The 22,324-nt window shown below is 37.6% G+C and overlaps 1 protein-coding gene across 4 annotated transcripts in view; it reads right to left on the bottom strand.

Annotated features, from left to right (window-relative positions):
• Positions 1 to 22,324, bottom strand: part of MXI1 (MAX interactor 1, dimerization protein) — a 101,999-nt gene that overhangs the window by 50,348 nt on the left and 29,327 nt on the right. For 2 of the 4 annotated variants that reach the window (XM_072622045.1, XM_072622058.1), the window contains exon 3: positions 2,492 to 2,521. The exons of the other annotated variants lie outside the window; for them this stretch is intronic. In XM_072622045.1, the coding sequence (XP_072478146.1) occupies positions 2,492 to 2,521 (30 nt within the window). The remainder of the gene's footprint in view (positions 1 to 2,491; positions 2,522 to 22,324) is intronic. 4 annotated transcript variants of the gene reach the window in all.

Here is a 22,324-nt window from a genome sequence, read left to right as displayed (position 1 = left end):
TCAAGTAACTTAAGCAGAGCCTTGAAGGAAGTTAAGGATTCCAAAAGAAATAGGTGAAGAGTGTGAACATTCCAGGCATGGGAGATATCAAGTCAGAAGATGGAATCTTAAGAACAGGGAAGAGAAAGTAGGCCAGTTTGTCTGGAATGCACAGTGTATGAAGGAGGGTGACATGAAATATGTTTGGAAATACAGGTTATTGCTGGGTTGTCATAGGTTTTAAATGTCAAGTTGATTTATGTTCTATCCTAGAGCTGTGATCAACCTTTTTTATTTGTATCATGGACCCCTTTGGCCTTCTGGTAAAGACGATGGGCTTCTTTTCAAAATATTATTTTTAAAAGCATAGAGTAAAATACACAGGATTACAAAGGATTCTAATTATATTGAAATGAAAATTTTTTTCTCATCCAATTCCATGCATTCCCTAAAACCTATCCAGGGGATCTCAAAGTGGTCTGTGGAACCAGTTTAAGAATTCCTGTCCTAGAGGGATTAAGGAAACCTAAATGTTAGGAATATTAATTTTTGCAGCTATGAAGAACTGATTGGAAAGGAAGAAAGTGTAAGCAGAATGACAAATTAAGAAATTACTGCAATAATCTATGAGAGGTAATTAGAGTCTGAATTAGATCTGTAGTCACGTGAATGAAGACAAGAAGACAGAAGTGAGAGATACACATGTAGAATTGACAAAATTAACAACTACTGGATATAAAGGGTGAAAAAAGTGGAATGAATGACTCATCGATTATGAACATGGAAGACTAGAAGGCTAGCAGTACTCTTGACAGAAACAATGAAGTTAGGAAAGCAGGTGAGTTTAGGAGGAAAGATTATGAGTTCCATTTTGAGATTCATAATTTAAGTTGGAGTTATACTTCATAAGTTTGAGATGTATCTGGGGTTATCAAAGTGGAGTTGTCCAGTAGGCAACTGGAGATGTGAGACTGAATTCTAAGAAAGAGATAAGGAATGGATATTTAGATTTGAGAGTTATCTGCAAAGACATGATCACTAAACCCAGGGATATTAATAAGAACAGTGAGAATGTAGGAAGCGCAGGACAGGCAGGCAGGCATGTGCGCGTGCGCGTACACACACACACAGTGGGGCACAGAAGATAGCATCACAAAGAAGAAATAATTATGCTTTAACAAAACTGGACTACTCACTGATCCTCAAATGCATCTTATGTTTTATTCTTTCCCACATCTGCTTCTTTCCTCCTGCTGTTCCTTACATCTAGAATGACATTCATCAATCTGCCTGTTAACAATATACCCATTCTTCAAAGCCTAGCCCAAATACCACCACATACTCCAAGAAACTTTTCCTGATCTCCCTGCTGAGAGAGGAAAGCTTCTTCCTTTTACAACAATAACTTCTCACATATATGGAGCCATTCAATGCTTTTCTCACATGAGGTAGACAGGACAAGGATTATCTCTATTTTATATATAAGGATACTGAGGCTTACCCACATTATAAGTCAGTTTAAGTTCATCAAGAACAAAGTCAGACAAGATTAACTTCCTAACTTCCTTTAAAAAATTAGAATAGATAAAGAAATATTACACACATAATCTGCCTCAATTTAGGAAGAAGTAAGACAACACTTATTAGGGATGTCCTAGGTGGGCTTCCTGCCCAGGCACAGGTTAGATGACAACACATTTGAGATCTTACACTACTCTAACTCTAGACTATGGCCTTTCTAGGCTTCAGGTTCCCCACCAATACAATAAAATGCTTGGTCTAGATTACCTCAAAAATCCTTTCCAGCTGAAAATTCTAAATCACGTATCATTCACTTTTGCATTCAAACATTGATTCAATAAATCTTTAGTGAGTCTATAAGGTACTAAGTTAAGCACTCTGGGGAATGAAATGACAAGTAAGACATGGTCACTGCCCAATAAGTTTATAATCTAGAAGGGTATGTAAAACAAATATACACATAAAGCAGAATATGATAAGTACCATAAAAGAAATACAAAGTATAATAAGTATTCAGAGGAAAAAGAACAGGGAAAAAGGTAAAAAGTGCTGGCTAAAATCCATGAACAACTCAATTGGTTTAATAAAGGCCAGTGGGATGAATGCTCTTTAAAATTAATTTCTTCTTTATTACAGAGATTATGATAGTCCTATCAAGGAGAAAGAAACACATGGGCTCTTTAGTTTGTGGCAACAAGAATTAATTAGTGCCTCAGAAACCTGATACCTTACACATATGGACCATTTTTTGTAACAATCAACTTGTACTGGGAAGGTAAAATAAAGGAGATGCCATAAATTGTATGGGTCACTTCTTTTGGTTTTAGACAGCAAAGTTTATTCAGGGGGTTGTCTTTTAGAGATAATTGGTTAGGATCATTATATATCTTTCTTTATATTACTATTGTACATATCATATTACAATCTCTTTACATCAAAGTTGTTAGTTTATTTTTAATTACTTATTATTTTCACTTTATCATAGACTCACCGATTCTTTTCCAGCTCATTGTGTGTAGACCTGAAAGATGAGTAAAAGAAAAAAAGAGAGAGAAAGAGAGAAAGAAAGTGAGAGAGAAAGAGAGAGAGAAAAGAGAAAAAGAAAGGGGAAAAAAAAAGATTAGCCAAGTTCTACTGCTGAGGGAGCAAGTCAATCACTAATGATACTACTAGCACATTCCAATGAATATCCCTAAATAATAAAAGATATAGTACCTCTCTAATTCTACTTGCTAAAAGTGAGTATCTATTCACCTAAATTTACTTATTTAGATTCAATGTTTACTGTTTTCATTGGGAAAAATACCAGTCAAATATTAAAGGTAAAGTTATGTAACTCTATTAATAAAAGCAGTACTGAATTGTCTCAAGCTCTATGGAGAAAGTGTATAACAAGTACAAAATGAACATTTTGTTGAAAACTCTAAGATACCAATGTGGTTGCTTAAAATGGTTAGGGTTGTACCTGAAAAAAAGGGGTAAAGTTGAACAGCTAAAAAGTTCGAGATCCCAACACCAATTATTAGAATTACTGCAATCATTAATAACTATTAAACATTTTAGTCCAATTCTGACTCCTTCAAAATAAGACTATCAGGTCTACACCATACAACTTCAATATTATGACATTTTCATCAAACTATTGATAGTGTCAATGAATTCAGTTCCAGTTAACAAACATCCAATAAGTGCCTGCTATGTTCTGGGTGTTACTTAGTTAAGCAATGAGGATACAAAGACAAAAATGACAGTCCCTAAGACCTTACACTCCATTGGAGGGACATAACATACACACCAATAAATAAATACAAAGGAATTACAGAAAGGAGAATGGACAAATAACTGGAGTGCGGTGGAGAGAGAGAGAGATCAGGAAAGGCTTCCCATACGATGTGGCACCTAAGTGGAGCCATGAAGGAAACTAGGGAGTTTTAAGAGGTAGAAGGCAGGGAGAGTGCATTCCTGACGTGGCAGATGGCTTATGTAAAGTCAAAGAGACAGGAAATGCAAAAGCTGAATTCAGGGGACAGCTATTATTAATCCAGTTTGGCTGGAGTGTAGAGCTCATGAAAGGGAATAACTGGAATAGTAAGAGCTAGATTATGAGAGTATTAAATGCCAACCTGAGAGGTGTGCATTTTTATTCTAAAGGCAATGGGGAGCCGCTGAAGTTTGAGCATGGGCAGGACTACAGTGAGACCTGTAATACAGGAATACTAATTTAACAGTGGAGTATAGGTTTGAAAGGGGAGAGAACTAGAATTAGGTCAATTAGGAAGCTCCTGGAGTACTCTAGGCAAGAGTATAAAATATGGGAATGAACTAATGTGGAAGTTACATGAGTCCAGAAAATGGGATAAATGGAAGAGATGTTGTGGAGGTAGAATCCTGGCAACTGAACTGATTTCATAGGTGCGGGGAGTCAAGGACAACTAGAAAGTTATGAACCTGAGTAACTAGGACAGTGTGCTGTCAAAGAGATAAGAAATTTGAGAAAATTATAAGTCTGAAGGGAAATGAGTTTTCTCCTGAGTATTCTGAGTCTGAGATGATGATGGGGGGAACATGATGGAGACAGAGATGTCAGATGGATGGCAACGTAAGGCTAGGGGTGAGGAGAGAAATTAGGACTAGGGTGGAGATTATGAAGTCATTTTCATGAAGAGGAGAGTGCAGCAGTGAATATGACACTGGACTGGGAGTCAGGACAATCTGGGTTTAATCCTACCTCATTCACTTGCCAGTTACATGACCCTGAGAAAGTCACTCAACCTTTGTGAGTCTCAGTTTCCTAATTTGTAATATAAGGGAGTCAGACTAGACCTCTAGGGTCCATTCCAGTTCTAATTCTATGCTATGTTAAGATAAGATCACCAAGCACTGAGAGGGAAGAGAAAGGGGTCCAGGACAAAGCTTTAGATGTTATCTACAATACATGAATGATAATCCAGCAAGTTCAGACAGGCAGAAAATACAAACAGAACATCAAAGAAGCCAAAGAAGGAAAAAGCATCCAAGTATGTTGACAGGGGCAAAAACTAAAGACACCAAGTTAAATCAAGACAGAAAAGAACATTGATGGAGCAGTTAAGAGACCCTGGGAAACCTGAGAGAAAAATCTGTGTAGAGTGGTGTGGTCTGATACTAAATTTGCAAAGGATTAAGGAGTGAATAAAAAGCCAAGGAAATGGAGGCAATGACCCTTTCCAGAAGTACTTGGACTACTACAGCACCCCTGCTGTTTGTTCTCCCTGCCTCTCTCCCCACTCCAGTCTATTTTCCATTGAGCTGACAATTCTCCTACAGGGCAGGTCTGACCATAACACCTTCTCTCTGATTTCCAAAACTCCAGCAATTTCCCTATCACTTCTACAATCAATGATAAAATCTTAAGTTTCCATTTTTCTTTATCCTTCTTCTCTTCTAAGTACTCTGGTATGCAGTGACACTGGCCTCCTTGATGATCCAACCAGACACTTCATCTCCCTCTCCAGGCATTTTCGCTGGCTCTTCCCTAAATTCACAATGCTATTCCTCCTCATCTCCACCTTGACTTGTCTGACTTCCTTCAAGTCCCAGATAAAATTCTACCTTCTATAAGAAGCCTTTTCTTATCTCTCTTAATGTCAGTGCCTTCTATTTATTGATTATCTCCAATTTACTATCTCTCTCTCTCTCTCTCTCTCTGTGTTTTCATGTGTCTCACTAAATTTAACTCCTTGAGAGCATGGACTGTTTCTTGCCTTTTTTTTTTTTTTAATATCCTCAGCAATTAACACAGTGCCTGACACCTAGTAGGTGTTTAATAACCTAGTAGGTGCTTGAAGAGATACATGATAATCGCTTAAAGGGACATTAAGGTTAAATAAAGGTTTTTTGAAGGGTGGGGACATGTATGAAAGGTAGCACAGTGGTTAGAGTGCTGAGCCTGCAGTTAGGAAGACTAATCTTCCATCATCCAAATCCTGCCTCAGACTCCTACTAGCTGTGTGACCCTGGGCAAGTCATTTAACCGTCTGCCTCAGTTGCCTCATCTGTAATGTGAGCTGGAGAAGAAAATGGCAAATCACTCCAGTACCTTTGACAAAAAATCTCCAAATGGGGTCACAAAGAGTTGGATATAGCTAGGAAATGACCCAACAACAACAAAAAGACCTGTGAATGTTCATAGGTAGAAAGAATGAACCAATTAAGGAAAAACTGAAGGAAGAGAGAGACTGAGGGGATAAGTTCTTAGAGAAGACAAGAGAGTAAAGGTACAAGCAGAGGGGTTGGTCTTAGGCAAAGAGCAGGCCCATCTTCCTCAGAGACAGGCAAAGGAAAAAAGAATGGAAATGACTATAGATGATTTGAGAGATACAAAGTACAGCAAAAGTTGTATCATGGACTCCTTTGGCAGGCTGGTGAAGTCTATGGATCCCTATTCACAATAACATTTTTAAATGAACAAAATAAAATATATAAAGAGTATATAAAAAGAATATGCAAAGATGACCAATTCTATTATAATATAGTCATCAAAATATTTATTTTTTAAAAAACAAGTTTACAGACCCCAAGTTATAAAACCCTGAATTAGAGGATAAAAGGGAGCTTACATTTGATAACTTCTGCTTTCCCAGTAAAAATAGGTCCTGGTCTAAGAGGGTTCAGAGAGAGGTTACAAGCTCAGAGAGATCACACAGTTAGAGAGCATTACCAATTTCCACTCCTCTCATTTTACATGTGAGAAAAGTTGAGGCTGGGAGAGTAACTTTGCCAAGGATAAATGACTTGCCCAACGAGGTCACACAGCTAGTAAGTATCCGGTGCAAGATTTGACCTTGGGCTTTTTTGATTCCATGTCAAGTGCTTTATACACTTTACCACCAAACTGCTTCTACTCCATAAATATCCTAAGGCCCTATGAACACAGATTTAGAACTAGAGGAGGACCTTGAGCCTAACTCCCGTATTTCATTGATGAGGAAATTGAGGCTGAGATTGTCCCCACGGTCAGACAATTAATAAGTAGTGGAAGCAGTACGTGAAGTCAGTTCTTGACGCCAAGCCCCAGACTCTATCCTCTGAGTCCCCCTACCAGTCTAGGTGGTTCATAGGGCATAAAGAAAAAATGTTTAGAATTGAGTTTGGTCTCAATCAGGAAAGAATAAATGAATTTTTGAGTAGCAGTGAGAGCCCTGATGAGATTTAAAAAAACAAATGAGTAGTGGAATCAGTTAAAACAGCTTCATAACTTTCTCGAGTAGCATGCAAGTAGGTATGAAGACAAATGGTGGAGTTGGAGTTTAAAAAGGGGTGAGTGGAGATGCAAAGAGGGGACATAAGATGCAAGGGTACAGAGTAGTTTATAGCTGAACTGGTCACCTACAGAGGTGAAAAAGGCCTTTTACCCTGAGAACTGCCACTCTCCCACAATGCTTTGGGACCAAAGAGCCCAGTCACTGGAAGAAGGGCTTTAATTGCCTGTCTCAGGAGGCTATATGTAAGAAAGGCAGCATGGGGACATTTCTTGGGTGGGAAGTTTTGAAAGAACCTTTGGGAAAGTGAGAAGTGGTTTGGAGAAGGGTAATGGCCCCAGAGCTAAGAGATTCCAGCCCATGTCACATCTCATCACATTGAGGTTTGTAGACAACAAGGTTTCCCTCATATTTGCATCTAGACTGCTTGTTGTTGAGTGACTGGCAGAAACAGCAGCAGGAGGTTTTGCTTTCAGTTCTAGTTCCCACCCAGAGAAATGATGTTTGCAGGCTTCAGTGTTTCACAGTTCCATTGTAGACACCGAGTGCACCACAAGAGCTGCAATATGGTTTCCTGCTACTCATCATGAATGACTGAGTAATCCTACCTGACAGTATGTTGGGAAGACAGGTTATGTGGGAGGCAGTAAAACTACTTGTAGTTTGAGTTTGCTTTGGAAATATTAGGGGTTGGAAGTGTTTAGTGTTAAATATTATTTTCCTGATATTTACCCTACATTTCAATTTCAGTTGTCCATTTTCATCACTATAATATGATGTCATATAATTAATATTGGCTGGCTGTGGAAGACAGATTCAGAAAGGGGAAAATGGAGACTAGATGAGGATTTGGCTCCCTATAGATGAAGAACTAAGACAAGTTTTAAGAGCCTTGGGATAGATAAGGGGATCTCCACTGCCATAGAAGGAAAATGAAGATAGCATAGATGGTAAATGTCATGACTAGGAAGGAGAACAATGGGTCTGGAGATCTGAGAAGCTAAATAACAGGTTTGGGAGAAAGGAGACAGAGGGAGAGAGAAAAGTATAGGAGAATCTATTTTACTATTTTACCACTGGATTCTCAGACTTAAGCAACAAAAGTACAAAACTATGCCAAATCTGCAGATTCTTGGGGAGAATACCTAGTGTGCCTTTTGCAGTCCAAAAACTAAGAGATTTCCTTAAGCCTAATTAATACTTTCATTCTCAATCTGCCCTTTGAAAAGTTTTATGAGATTTTCATTGGTGTGGGAGGACAGGACTGAAGGAAGGCTAGAGTAAATTCCTCCCTAAATCCCCCCTTTCTTGAATTGAAGATGGTTAAGCAAAGCATTCTGATAATGCTATGAAGAACACAGCCACCAATTCTGAAAACGTTACAAACCAAGAGAGCGTTTACAGATTATCAGATAACACAGAATTAAATACTAACGATGTATACACACACTTATATGGAGAATGCTTTAAAAAACAAGAAAAGAAGTGTGTCTCCACTTTCACAATATTCCCTGTGCCTTCCTCACACAAACCTTAATAATATTCAGGTTTAAAGAAATTTCTGGGCAAATCAGTGAGTTGAGGCGAGGAAGACTACATAAACAAATTTAAAGTTATTTTTTTAAAGGCTTCACCAAATATGAAGGATAAGCAATTAAGAAATTAACCCCCCTTGTGAACAAATACTTTTGATTTAAATGCTCTTATATATTGATATATAAATGCTCATATGTATATATATCAACTTTTTAAAAAACCCAATGAAGATTGTGAGATATAATCCACACATAAAGCAACTGGACCTTTGGTAAACCAAACACTGTATTTATAGAAGAGTAGACTTATTTACCATAGCCTCTCAACATTCTGATAATTCTAAAGACAACCACAAATGCATAAGATATGTAATAGCTGAATTCCAATATTATATTGAACTGATTATCAAGGCCAGCACCAAGAGAACAGAGTCCGTCCTACTGCTGTGAACAAAATTAAAACAGCAGGTTCTCCCCACTGCTTTCAAACAGGCGACTCTTTATTATTTATCTCCTTTCTAAAGAACAAAATGATTGCTAAGGGTGTGAACCTTTTAATCAAGTCAGGAAATTTATGCCATTTTTAGTTGTTAACAATGACAACATTTCCAAATACCAACAAGCAAAAATGGCACTAAATGCTCTAATCTAATTCCTTTTCAAAATGTTTGTTCTTTTCTGTAATTAAAAACAAAGATCAAAAGTGGAGAGAAAATTATAGGAGCAAAACTAGTATCTACCTTACATTAAGTGAAGTTTCAAAAAATTAATTATTAATTTTTAGTTTTCAACATTTACTTTTTTTTGAGTTCTAAAATTTCCCCCCTTCTTCTCTTCCCCTCTCCTTAAGAAGGCATGCAATCTGATATAGGCCATACATGTACGATCATACTAACCATATCCTTAAATGAAGTTTTGCCCCCAAAATTTAGTTGATAACTATTTCTCATATACCTACTACATGCAATGCTATACAGTGTGTGGGATATAGTGATGAAAAACACATGGCTCCTATTCTCTAGCACATTACATTCTAGTAGGACAGATGACAGGTATGCAGACAACTGTTTTGAAAGGGCAACACAGGATGCGTACTACAAGAGAAGTACAAAGTGCTAGCAGTACAGAAGAGAACTCCGTTAAGGGCATGACCATCCTCACAGTCACCCAGCCATCCTTGACTCCTCACTCTCTCATGCTCTACATCCAATGCTGCCAAGTTCTGTCAATTCTACCTTCATAGCATCTCTCCTACGTTGTCCTTCCCCCCTGACACTACCACCACTTGGTTCAAGCCTTCCTCATCTTATGCTTGGGCTATTTTTTGGAACAGCTTTCTGGTTAGTCTCCTTGCCTTAGGTCTCTCTCTGACTCCAGCCAAAGTGCAACTCTGACCATATTCCATATCCCCCCACTCCTATCCAACAAACTCTAGTGGCTTTCTATTACCTCTAGGATCAAATATAAAGTCTTCTGTTTAGCTTTTATATCACTTCATGATCTGGCCCCTTCCTTCATTTCCAGTCTTCTTACGCTTTAAGATTTCCACATACTCTGGGATTCAGTGACATTGGCTTCCTTCCTCACCTTGCCTTGTCACTGGTTGTTGTCTTTACCTGTTTCTGTTCTAGTCTCTGCCTCCCGACTTCCCTGGCTTCCTTTGAGTCTCAGCTAAAACTCTACCTTCTGTAAGAATCCCTCTTTAATACTAACGCCTTCCCTCTGTGATTATCTCCAGCTTATCCTATAGATACCTTGATAGTATGTAGTGATTTGTATGCTGTCTGCCCCACTAGATTGTGAGCTTCTTAAGAGCAGGGACTATTTTTTGCCTTTTTTAATATTGCCAGTGTTTAGCACAGTGGCTAGCACATAGTAGGCACTTTATAAAAGTTTGTTGATTTAATGTAGGTAATAAGGAAGGCTTCATGAATTTGTATTATATGTATTATATCTTAAGAACGGGTAAAATTTTGACAGACAGAGATCAGGGAAGGCATTCCAAAATGACGAAAGTACTTGAGTAAAAATCTAGGGCATGTTCCAGATAATGTTTATTTTCATTCTGATACAGGGCTAAACAATACATTACCTAAAGCGTTGCTGTGCTTATGAACAAGGGCCTGCCTAAAGGATGGACAAAGAATTCTCTTAGAATCAGCTTGACAAAATTAAGCCTAAAAAAAAAAGGGGCAAGAAGTTAAAAAAAAACCCACTGGGGTGAATAAGAGAGAACTACAGTAGCCATAAAGGTGGTTAAAGCATCTTCCTCTAATCATCAAGTTATTCAACACAGTCTAGGGAGGAGGGGGGAAGAGGAGAGGGAACAGAGAAGATACCTAATTATGTGTGCAGTGAGAAAATGAAGATCAATACACCACTAATTGAAGTACCACACTGGAGCATGAGAGACTAAGGATCAGACCAGGCCCTTTCTAATAATGCGCTTAGAAAATATTCAGTTGGACTAAATGCCCCATAAGGTTGAGAGTTCTAGTCCTATTTTATTATTACAACATAATAAACCTCTCAGAACAAACACAAATGAACTCTTATCCTTCTGGCCACCATTCTTTTGAGAGTTTAAAACCTTCTAAGGGCACAGAAAGACATTTCTATTATTTTATTATTAAGTCACATGGAACCTTTTTCACAAATAACCTTCTTTTGAGAGAGGTATCCTCCTGTACTTTCCTCTCTGAATGAAAGTTGTTATGTCAACCAGATCTGTGACTTTTCATTGAATACAACACAGTTCTAATACATAAACCTGTAATTCTACAGGGTGCAGTTTGGTGGCATTCAGGGAAATGAAGCACAGAATTGAAATTGCATAAAACGCTCCACTTTGACTCACGAGCCATGCCAAAACTAGGAAAAACAAGCCCAAGGGAATCCCCTTCCAACAAGCACACAGTTTCAAAGCATAAGAAAATAGCTCTTTCTTTGTTGAACTAATCAGCACTTCCTTGATTTTGTGAAAATGTTTGTTTCACCTAGTCTCTCATCAGTCATGATTCCTCACATAAGTTCCCCTCTGAATTATACTTTAGTAGAAGTGAGTTACACATTCCAGACAACCAAAAGATCTAACCAGCATCCCAAATTTTACTTCAAAAACATATTTCAAAGGCAAGAGACAGAAAAATATCACCTAGATTATTAACAAGTAAGAAACCATTCCTACTACTAAGTAAATGCAATTTTTTAAAAGGTAGTTCTAGACAGTTATTCCCACTCAGTGGCAAGTCCTAAAAAAATCAGAAGTACTTCTCTTAGACTGTTACTTCTTCTGAAAAGAACAAACCATACCCCCAAAAAACGACAAAAAGGAAGGCATTCAATCACATTTATGTTAACTATGACTACAGGCAAAAATGACATTATGTAACATAGACTGTGGAAAATCTCCATATAAGTTGAATTACTATAAATTAAATAATATTTTAAAAGGAATAGAAGCCCTTTTTGAAGAAACTGTGGTTAACAAAAACTCCTAGTTTGTTAGCTGGAAGACCTAAGTTCAAATCCTTTCCCTGTCATTTAAGTGTAAATGGATTTTGGGTAAGTCAATTAATCTTTTTGAGCCTCAGTTTCCACATCTGTAAAATGAGATAGTTGGATTAGATGGTCTCTAATATTCCTACAAGCTTTAAGATCCTATTATCCTAAGAGCTCCTAATTTATGTTTCATAAATAAAAATGTTCATATTGGGCTTGCCTAAAGCAAGGCACACATTTTGTAAAAGATGTAAACAGGTTGTTTAGCTGACAATGACATCTGAATACACATAAAATCATATTTTGACCAGCATTTTCCTCTAACTTGTTAAACTTTTTAAAGAAGCACCACTGAGATCTTCAAAGATAGCAAAAAAACGTAGCCACTCGGTGATCTTATCTAATTTAAAGGAAAGAGGCTGCCACCCTCCAATGATGAATCAACAGACAAAACAAATAAGGTCTCGCAAAAAAGCATTAAGATCATGTATTAAAATCAATAAAGGTTAGTCTAAGAGTATGGTAATCTATTAGAATACTATAAAAATAAAATCTAATTAAAAATCACTTGAGAGTTCAAATGTTGCACTGATACTCTTATCAACAGCAAAATATGTAATTTAAAGATTCAGGGAGGACCAGCTCTGAGTACAATTTCGGAAAAATAATCCCTTTGATAAAATCCCAAATCATTCATTAAAAACAGCATGACTGACAAGTTCAAGAGCACTAACAATTATACTTAAACATCTCTTAAGAATTGTAAGAGGGCAAGAAACAAAAGTAAGTAGTCAATTTAATTTTCAAATCACATGACAATCTATGAGAGGTCTGACTGCGGATGACTATGGGGCACTACTTAAGAGTGTTGTGGTTAAAAAAATTAAACTCATTTTCCTTAAAAATGTCTGAAATGAAGGAAATGGCTTATAATAACTAGGGAGAGAATATAGTTGGTGAAAAAAATCACCTTTAAAATTGAGCTAGGTGAAACGGTAAAAGTGTATTGAAATAATGCAGTGTGTTAGAAAGAAAACTATCTGAAGTTAGGAGGCTGGGTTCAAATTCTGAGGTCAACACTTATTATCTATGAGACTAATAATAGATTATTTAACCTACTGAAAACACACCTGTAAAATAGGGTTAATAATATTAGCAGTACTGGGAAGAGAAAATTGTACACTTTAAAATACTACATGAAAAACTTATTCACATGTGTCCATCAAGAACAACACAGAATTCATGAATTCAGTATCACTGCCTTACATGATCCTGACTGTCATGGATCTTATATTTATGAGGAAAGGCAACAAGTCAATGAACATTTATTGTGCCAGGCACTGAGCTACAGATACAAAAAGAGACAAAGGGCAGTCCCTGCCCTCAAGGGAATTAAACCTAAAGGGAGAGGCAACAAGGAAACAAGTATGTTTAAACAAGTAATGTGAAGCATAAACAGCATGAGTAAGAGACAGACGACACCAGAATTTAGGGGATTGGGAAAGCCTCCCTGTAGAAGATTTTGGTTGGAACTTAAAATAATCCAGGGAAGGCAATAGGTAAAGATGAGGAAGATAAGCATTTCAGGCACAGAGGAGAGCAAGAGAAAATTCTTGAAGCTGAGAGATGGAGTGTCTTGTTTGTAGAATAGCAAAAAGGTCAGTGTCATTGAATGGAAGAGTACAAGGCAGGGAATAATGTATAAGAAGACTAGAAACGTAGGAGAGTGCTAGATTACGAAGGGCTTTGATTGCCAAAGAGAGGATTTTATATTCAATCCTCGAAGCAATGGGGAGCCAAAAGTCTATGGGGGTGACATGTCAGACCAGCACTTTAGGAAAATCACTTTGGCTACTGAATGGAGGACGAACTGGAGTGAGGAGAGACTTGAGGCAGGCAGACCCATCAGCAGACTTCTGGAGTAGTTCAGGCATGAAGTGATGAGGGTTAGGGTGAGGGTGGTGGCAGTATCAGAGGTAAGAAATATTGCGAAGATGAAATTGACAGACTTTGATAACAGATGAGCTATAGGGAATGACAGATAGTGAGGAGATCCAGGACTGGAAAGATGGCACTGTCCTCTATAGTAATAGGGAAGTTAGGAGGTGGGGGAAGAGTAAGGAAGACAGATAACGAGTTCAGTTTTGGACATGTTGAGTTTAAGGCAATTGGATATGGGATTTTTAAGGTCAGCAAAAAGATTAGAGGAGGACAGATTTGAAAATCATTATCACAGAGATGGTAAAGAATTCCATGGGAGCCTATGAGATCACCAAGGAAAGTAGGAGAGAGGGAGAAGAGAAGACGGCCCAAGACACAACCTTGTGGGGACATCTCTCGTGAACAGGCACAATCTGAATGAGGAACCAGCAAAGGACACTGAGAAGGAGCAATCTGATAGGAAAGAAAAGGCAGATTTAAGATGTCAAAGGCTGCAGAGAGGTCAAGAAGAATGAAGACTGAGAAAAGCCTGCTGGATTTATCAAGAAGAGGTCAATGGCAACATCTGAAAGAGAAGTTTCAGTGGAATGATGTCAGAAGTCAGAATATGAGAAGTTAAGAAGAGAAAGTAAAGTAGAGGCACTTTTGGATGGCTTTTCAAGGAGTTTAGCCACAAAAAGGTTGATGAAATATAGGACAATAATGGGGACAGAAGTATCATGTGAAGGGTTTTTGAAGATGGGGGAGATGTGGGCATATTTGTAGGCAGTAGGGAAGGAGCCAACAGACATTAAGAGATTGAAGATAAGTAATAGTTGGGATGTCAGAGGGGGCAGTGTGTTAGAGGAGACAGACTGGAACAGCATTGCTTATGCAGGTAGGGGGGTTAGCCTTGGTAAGGAGGTAAGGGTACCTCATTGTGTGAGATGAATGAAGGAGGAGATAGTGGCAGAAAGCATGAGTGATATGAGATAAGGAAATGGAGAGAAGAGAGAGCTCAGTTTTCTCAGCTGAGAGGATGGGAAGAGGTGGAGCCTTGGAAGATCTGAAAACGGACGAAAAGGTTTGGAAGAGCTACCATGGAGAGTAGAACAGGGAGTTGGTAAGAGAAGTATAGAAAGATTACCTCACCTAGAAGCAGTTAAGACTCAGGTGAGGTTATGTAACATAAATTTATAGAGGACCCACTGAGAATGGTTTTGTGATTTCTGCCACCTTTCTTCAGCAGCAGATGGGTAGGAGTGATCAAAGGCTGAGGCTTGGCAAGGCACAATCAGTAATATGATAAGGGGGCTAAGGGGCTAGAAACTCAAGAGAAGACAAGAGTGTAGAATTGAACTGGTTCATCAAGGGGTCAAGATGGGGAAAAAGAGGAGACAGTGGCTAGTGCAGGAGAGATGACCTGGGAGGAAACAGGGATAGAGGAATTAAAGTTCATAGTGTGGACAGAGTAGGATTTGGTAAAAGAAGACAGAAGGAGAGGTAGAAAACCAGTAAATCAGTCAGATAAGAAGATTTTTAAATTCTTGGACATGGGGTTGCTGTATTTGTGGGGGTTTGTAGGATCAAGAGTACGAACTTCTTCATATGTGACCAAAGTGGAGTGGAGGAGTAGGTCACAGGAAGTGAGTAGGCTGAGGAACCAAGAAGTTAGGATGTTTGAGGGAGAGTCAACATTTATTTTGAAGTTCCCAGTTATAAGGACAGGGGCTGAGGAAGAGAGAAAAATTGTGAGTCGCATCAAACTTACCGAGAAAAGAAGTGGAGTGACCAGAAGGTCTATAGACAACAGCTACCAACATTTTGATTGTGCAGTAGAGATGAATTTCATTAATCTCAAAGAAGGAGAGGTAGATATAAAATATACACAAAATAAATACAAGGTAAATTTGGGGGGAAGGTATCAGCACCTGGAAGCATCTGCAAAGGCCTCATATACTTGTGCTGAACTTTAGTACTTTTTTACATCACCTGACTGAAACGCCACAAAACTCTATGCCCCTTGAAATGTACCCGGCACACACACAGGAGCTCAAAGAATATTTACCGAGTGAATGATCAGTGCTAGAATTAGTGACAATATTTGTAAAAGTATATATTCAAGTACTACAGAGTCGATTATATTCCTGTTCTGTTTGTCTATTCAGTTCTTTTCCTTAGTTCAGGGAACAGTTCTTAAATTAAAGTTTATTTCACAGATCCCAAATGCCAAGGGGGAAAACATCATAAGTATATGGAAATACATCCCAAAGAGTTATACCATAAGTTAATATTTATATCAGTCACAATACACATATGTTACCCTGTATTTTAAGATAATGGGTTTACAACTATGACACAGAAGAAAGACAAAAATCTTGATCTCTAATTCCTAAAGCTGGTACTGAAGAACTAACGATAAGAAAAAGAGGCAAGAAAAATGCCCAATAAGTAGCCCTAAGTTTCCTTCAAAATGTCTATCAAAAGTCATTCTAAATAATTTCTCCATTTTCTGAATTTTATAGGAGAAGGCAGGAATTATTCATCATCATCATAATTCACTTTTATATAGCACTTTAATATTTACAAAGTACTTTCCTTACAACAGCCCTTTGAAGTAGTTAGTGAAGGTAATTTTACAGATGAGCAAACATCTGAAAGGTTGTAACTTGACCAAAGCTATAAAGCTAGAAAATGGCAGAACAGAGACTTGAACCCACTCCTCAGAATCATATACCTAATATTCCATTAGGATCACGGGTTAGCTTCTACTTCTACCTCCCATCCTCCATTACTGACCATTACCATTGTCATGAGCCCCTTGGGCAGTCTGGTGAAGTCTATGGAGCACTTCTTAGAACAGTGCTTATCTTAAATGCATAAAATAAAATGCCCAGAATTACAAAAGAAACTAATTCTACTGAAATCCAGCTATCAAATGAAAAAGCAAACATTCATGGACCCTAGATTAAGAACCCATGGACCACATTAAGCAGAGGTAAAACCTATATTACAATGATACTGTATCATATGAAGCAACAATTTATATAACTGATTACTACCTTGCCCTGTTTAAATGATATGTTATCGATTAAACAAACCTGTCCAAGTCATTCCATGGTAATGAAACAACTGAGATTCAGCATCATCCATCCATTTTATTTCACATCTTCTGTCTTTTGTCCTCTTAAGTACATATTTTACATGTTCTGACTTGGTTCTACTATTTCTAAATTCCCTGGATGTACACCATGAAGCAAACCAAAAAACAAACAAACAAAAAACAGAAATCCTCTTCAATCACACATTCCTTTCAATACTAAGTAACAGTTACTATAACTTTATTGTATACTCTTATCAGTGAAAAGACAAGCTTCTTTAAGGTTTCTTCTAATTAAAAACGAATGCCTAAGGAACCCAGCCGTAACTGAAACAGGAAAACCCCAAATCTTTCATTAAAAAAAAAAAAAGTTATTGGGAGGATTTTCAGATTTTAGTTTTCAATAAGAGAGCACTCATTTAAACATTTTCAAAGTTTTGGCCATACTGTTACCTATCCTTCAAAATAATGAACTATTTTTGACATGTTCTTTTCAAGATACACACACACACATACACGCACACACTCCATTCAATCATTTTCCATGATTGCTTTTCCTGACCTGTGACTTCATTCCTTTAGGGGACTCCAGGTGAAGAAATACCTTCTATCGGGGCAGAGTAACCAGTGCTTTACAAATGATTGCCTTCCACAGTTGCATGGGGCCCTGAGAAGCTAGGTGATCTGTCCAGGGTCAAATAGCAGTGCTTATCAGAGATGGAACCTGAGTGCAGGTTTCCTGAATCCCATGATCAAAGATATATAATAAGAATTTTTTTTCTCTTTTACAAAATCTTTAAGGAAAAGAAAAACCCAAGACACTCTTTTTCTGTGGCAGCTTATGAAATAACATCCATTATGTAAGTTATCTCCACAAATTTCACATGACCATGTTCCACTGCCTTGCCATTATGTTTACATGTTTCCTGAAGACAATACGTCTGCGGGGGAAATTTCTCATTAAATACAGTGCTGCTGAACTTTTAGTTCCAATATGAAACACTTGATACAGACTCAAGCTATGCTTACTGTAAGGAATCTATATAACGCTGAAGGGATTGTCACTTGGATCAAGTTTCATTGCATATGTGTCTCATTCTTTTGTGCTTTCATATTCTGAGGTCTCCAAATAAATGTATTCCACAGAAAGGCTGAACCACCAAAATGTGAGAAATTCTAATCAAAAGCGATGTTGATACCATTAAAGGCTTAACTGTTATCAATTTTCAGTATTTTCCAAGAAATCAAAGAATTGTCTATTGAACTGACAGACTATGGCAATATATATTTCTTCAACAAAGAAATAAGGTTTCAAAATGCAACTCCCCTTTGAAGTATTAAAGCTATAAAAGAAGTACAAAAAGTATAATGTGCTTTTATAAAGTATAAAATAAGAAAATCTTCCATCACTTTCCATTAAGTAAAACAAAAAAGCAAACAAACTCTCCTCAGAAAGAAAGGTATCTTAACGTTCACCCTTCCCAAAACTACATACAAGAGAGAAGATGAGGGTCTAAAACTAACAACACAGCAATTAATATAATTACCTTCCCTAAAATGAAGGACTGAAACATCTTTTCAACTCAGCAAATGCAAACTCAAGAAACCTTAAATTACAGCTTTATAAGCAATGGGAAAATGTTCCAAAAGGAGGCCACAATTTTAACAGCCAGAATTGAAACAGTGCCATTGTCTTTAAGGTTCTGGGCCCTGAAAATAAACATCAGCTCCAAAGGATATTTAGAAGGAGAAATAATGTGCTAGCTTCAATGCTGTCTCCAACTTGAAATTCACACTAAATCACTGACTCCTTTAAGATTTTAAGGTATACTTTCAACATTTCAGATCACTTTAATACAACCTGACTGGTGTGTGGCAAAGGCTCTTTTTTATTCCCGGGTGCAGATAGACTTTTATTTCTTTGCCATATACAAATGTGGGTATTGTTTTGTTCTTGTGGCAGGTTTGGCCACAATCTTTGAAGGATGACCTTTGTTTTAACTACCACAGCAAACCTGTCTAGGAACCCCCTAGACATCGTAGATTTAGAGCTGGAAGGGACTTTGGAGTTTATCATGTCTAACCCCTCATTTTATAAATGAGGAAACTAATGACTAGAGAGGTTAAGTGACCTGCCCAACCTTACATAGGTTGGAGGGGTCAAAACCAAGGTTATGAATGCAGGTCCATTGTACCCAACTACTGAGTGGTACTCAACTAGTACATATTCATTCCTTCCCAAATTCCTCCCCTTTGATATTAGAAAATCAATTAGTGAAAAATATTTTCCAGGCTAAAAGCTCTATCTTACTCCTTTGGATCTTCCCATGGTGCTTCTTTGGCGCTCAGCACACAAGAGACAGTCAATAAGTGTCTGGGACAGATTACCCATGGTCTCAGGCTAGGGGACATACGATGCAACCTGGTTTGTGTCAAGTACAGTTTGCTAGGACCTAAGGATTTTATTAGTAAAATCAGAGAAAAAGAATGAAATGATATGTCATGAGTAGACAAGTTAGGGGAAGGACTTTGTGCTTAGCAGATGGTTATTACAGCCAGATTCCCTCATTTCTGTGACATCTTAGTATGGAGTATTAATTTAGGGAAGATTCCATGTTGCATTATCCAAGATTAGAACAGCTAAGTGGAGCATATTTTAAGGAAATAATAATCTGCATTAGGCCCCACCTCACAATTGGCTGTTATGAAGATTCAAAATAGTTATGTTATTGGTTTATAGTATTCTTTTAATGTCACTTGTTTTCTCTCCTTTGTACTTCTTTTGAAAACTGTCCCGAAAATTAGTTGAAAAAAACTTAACATTATAAGAGCACAGGTCAGCTAAGTGGCAGAGTGGCTAAAGCACCAGGTCTAGGGTCAAGAAGACCTGAGTTCAAATCCAACTTCAGACATTTACTAGCTGTGAGAACCTGGGCAAGTCACTTAATTCTGTTTGCCTCAGTTTCTCTTCTGCAAAATGAGCTCGAGAAGAAAAAGGCAAATCACTCTAGTATCTTGACCAAGAAAACTCCAAATGGGGTCGAGAAGAGTCATGAAGCACACAACCAAAATGATGGAATGACAACAAATAGCCCAAGTGCACTTTCAGCAGAATCAAGACAGACAGCCATCATCTCCCTGTCGCCCCAAGATAAAATATAAACCCATCAGTCCGTATTCGAAGCCCTCTATAATCTGACTCCAGCCTACCTTTTCAGGCTTTTCCAGATAAACAGACCTACTTGATGCTCCCTGAAGTACGTGTTCTATCTCCAGGCCACACCTTTGCAGAGGTTGTTTCTCATGCCTGTAAAGCGTTCTTTCTCTGCCCGTACATCTTAGAATCTTGAATTTCATTTAAGGTTCAGCTCATGTGCCAGGTCCTACAGAAAGCCCTTTCTGAGCCCCCTAGGTGCTAGAGTTTTCCTTACTGTCAAATTGTCTTGCACATTTACTTCCCTGTTTACATATAGCTAGCTGGCCCAATGGATAGAGTGTTGGACTTAAAAGTCAGAAAGACCAGAGTTCCAATCCTCCCTGAGAAGTAGTTGTGTGATACTGACCTAGTCACTTAACCTAATGTCTGCTGAGGTAGATGTATCTATCCCTCATATATAAAATGGGGATACCAGCAATACCTGTCACAGGGCTGTTGTGGGGAAAAAAAGGATATATGTAATGGGCTTTGTGAACCTTAAAGTGCTATATAAATTCTATTATTTCTATACTGTAGTTCCCCAGCATAACCTAAGTCCCTCTTGGACAGGAACTACTTTTATTAGTTTGCTTTGGTATCCTTAAATATCTAACAGAGTGCCTTGAACTTGGGGGGGGGGGGGAAGAGAATTTCTATTGTACCTACTCTGTGAAAGGCAAGCACTTTACAAATATTATCTATCCTGTGAGGTACCTAGCTATTTCAGAGCCTAACTGGTAGGCACTTAAGTGCCTGTTATACTGGATCTCTGAGAGGTGGGCACTCACTTCACAGGGTAGACCACAATCCATTCATACCTTCCCATCCAGTGTGATTCTTGTTCATGTCCTCTAATAAATTATCTAAGGGCTCACCCAACCCATAGGGGATTTTCTTTATGCCTCTTAATATTATATAGGTACTGAAACTCTATGTAAGTCACATCAATCTATACAGAATACTAAAGGTTTGCTCCAGCCTCGGTGAATCAATTGATCTTTTATGACCTATAGTATATCAATGTTCATGATGGAGATTATGAAAAATGGCTAAAAAGCAACAGAATTTGAATTATTAAGAATATTTGTGTATGTTACTATATTCCAGTTTATCTCCTCACTTCAAATGATTAAAAATGGAAATCTTAACAAATATCCCTTCCTTTCTGTTTTAAGAGAGCAGCACTGTGGTGCTTCCTGACTTAAAGTCAGGAAGATCTGGGTTCAAGTCCTACTTCAGTCACTTGGTAGCTGGACGGCCCTGGACAAGTCACTCTTCACTTCTCTAAAACTCAGCTTCTCTGTCAAATAGCAGTGAAACTCACAGGGTGGTTGTAATCATCAAAAGAGATGTCTGCAAAGCATTTATTTTATGGAATGAAAGACTTTATTTCCATTTTCATATGTAAAATAAAATGCAAATCTACAATTATAAAAGTTTTCTTTAAATTTCACACCAAAAAACAGTCATATTATACTACTCAATTACATTTCTACCCAGGCTCACTTTTTCTCACTAGCTTAATTCTGTTGCAAATGAACATAACTCAGAGGGCTAGTAAAATAAAGCACATCTATTATGAAAATAACAGTAAAATTACCTTTAAATTGAAATAGCTGACAACCAGAAGGATTCTTATAGTAGCCCTTAAAAGCAAACCAACATGATTTGATAACGCCTAAAAAACATGGATTTTTCCTAATAAATATTATAGGTCAGGTTTGACAAGGTTAAATTTCCTAGAGATAATGAAATATCCTTGCTTAAGAACAAGTATTTGATGGGTTTAACAATAGTTCACAGAAAAAGCACCTGGGAAGTTTTTATCAACTATATGCATCAACAGCGTAATACAACTGCTAAGAAAGGTAATACAATCTTAGGTCACATTAATAGACATATTAATATATAATAGAGATCAGAATTCCATTGGATATTTGGCTCATCAGTCCACACCTAGACTATTGTATTACATTCTAGGCCAAGGTGGGGAATCTTTTTATTGAAAGGATTTGTTTTACCAAATTTGGATTCAGTCAAAAGCTGCACTTAAAAATCTAGAAGGCCACATGTGGCCTCAAGGTCAAAGGTTCTCTACCTTTGTTTTAGACACTACATTTTTAATAGGAACACTAACAAAATACGGAGTCTGTTCAGAGAAAGGCAACCAGGATGGTGAAGCAATTTTAGAAACTATGTCATATGAGCAACGGTTAAATGAACCAGGAATATTTAATCTGGAGAAGACAATACTAAAAGAGTACATAAAAGCAGCATTCAAATATCTGAAGAGTTATTGTAGAAAAAAAAGACTAAACTTCCTGGAGATTAG

The sequence above is a fragment of the Notamacropus eugenii genome, chromosome 1, assembly GCF_028372415.1.
Source record: "Notamacropus eugenii isolate mMacEug1 chromosome 1, mMacEug1.pri_v2, whole genome shotgun sequence".
Classification (NCBI taxonomy): domain Eukaryota; kingdom Metazoa; phylum Chordata; class Mammalia; order Diprotodontia; family Macropodidae; genus Notamacropus; species Notamacropus eugenii.
The sequence above is the reverse complement of the archived record's forward strand: the minus strand, read 5'-3'. Positions and strand labels throughout refer to the sequence as shown.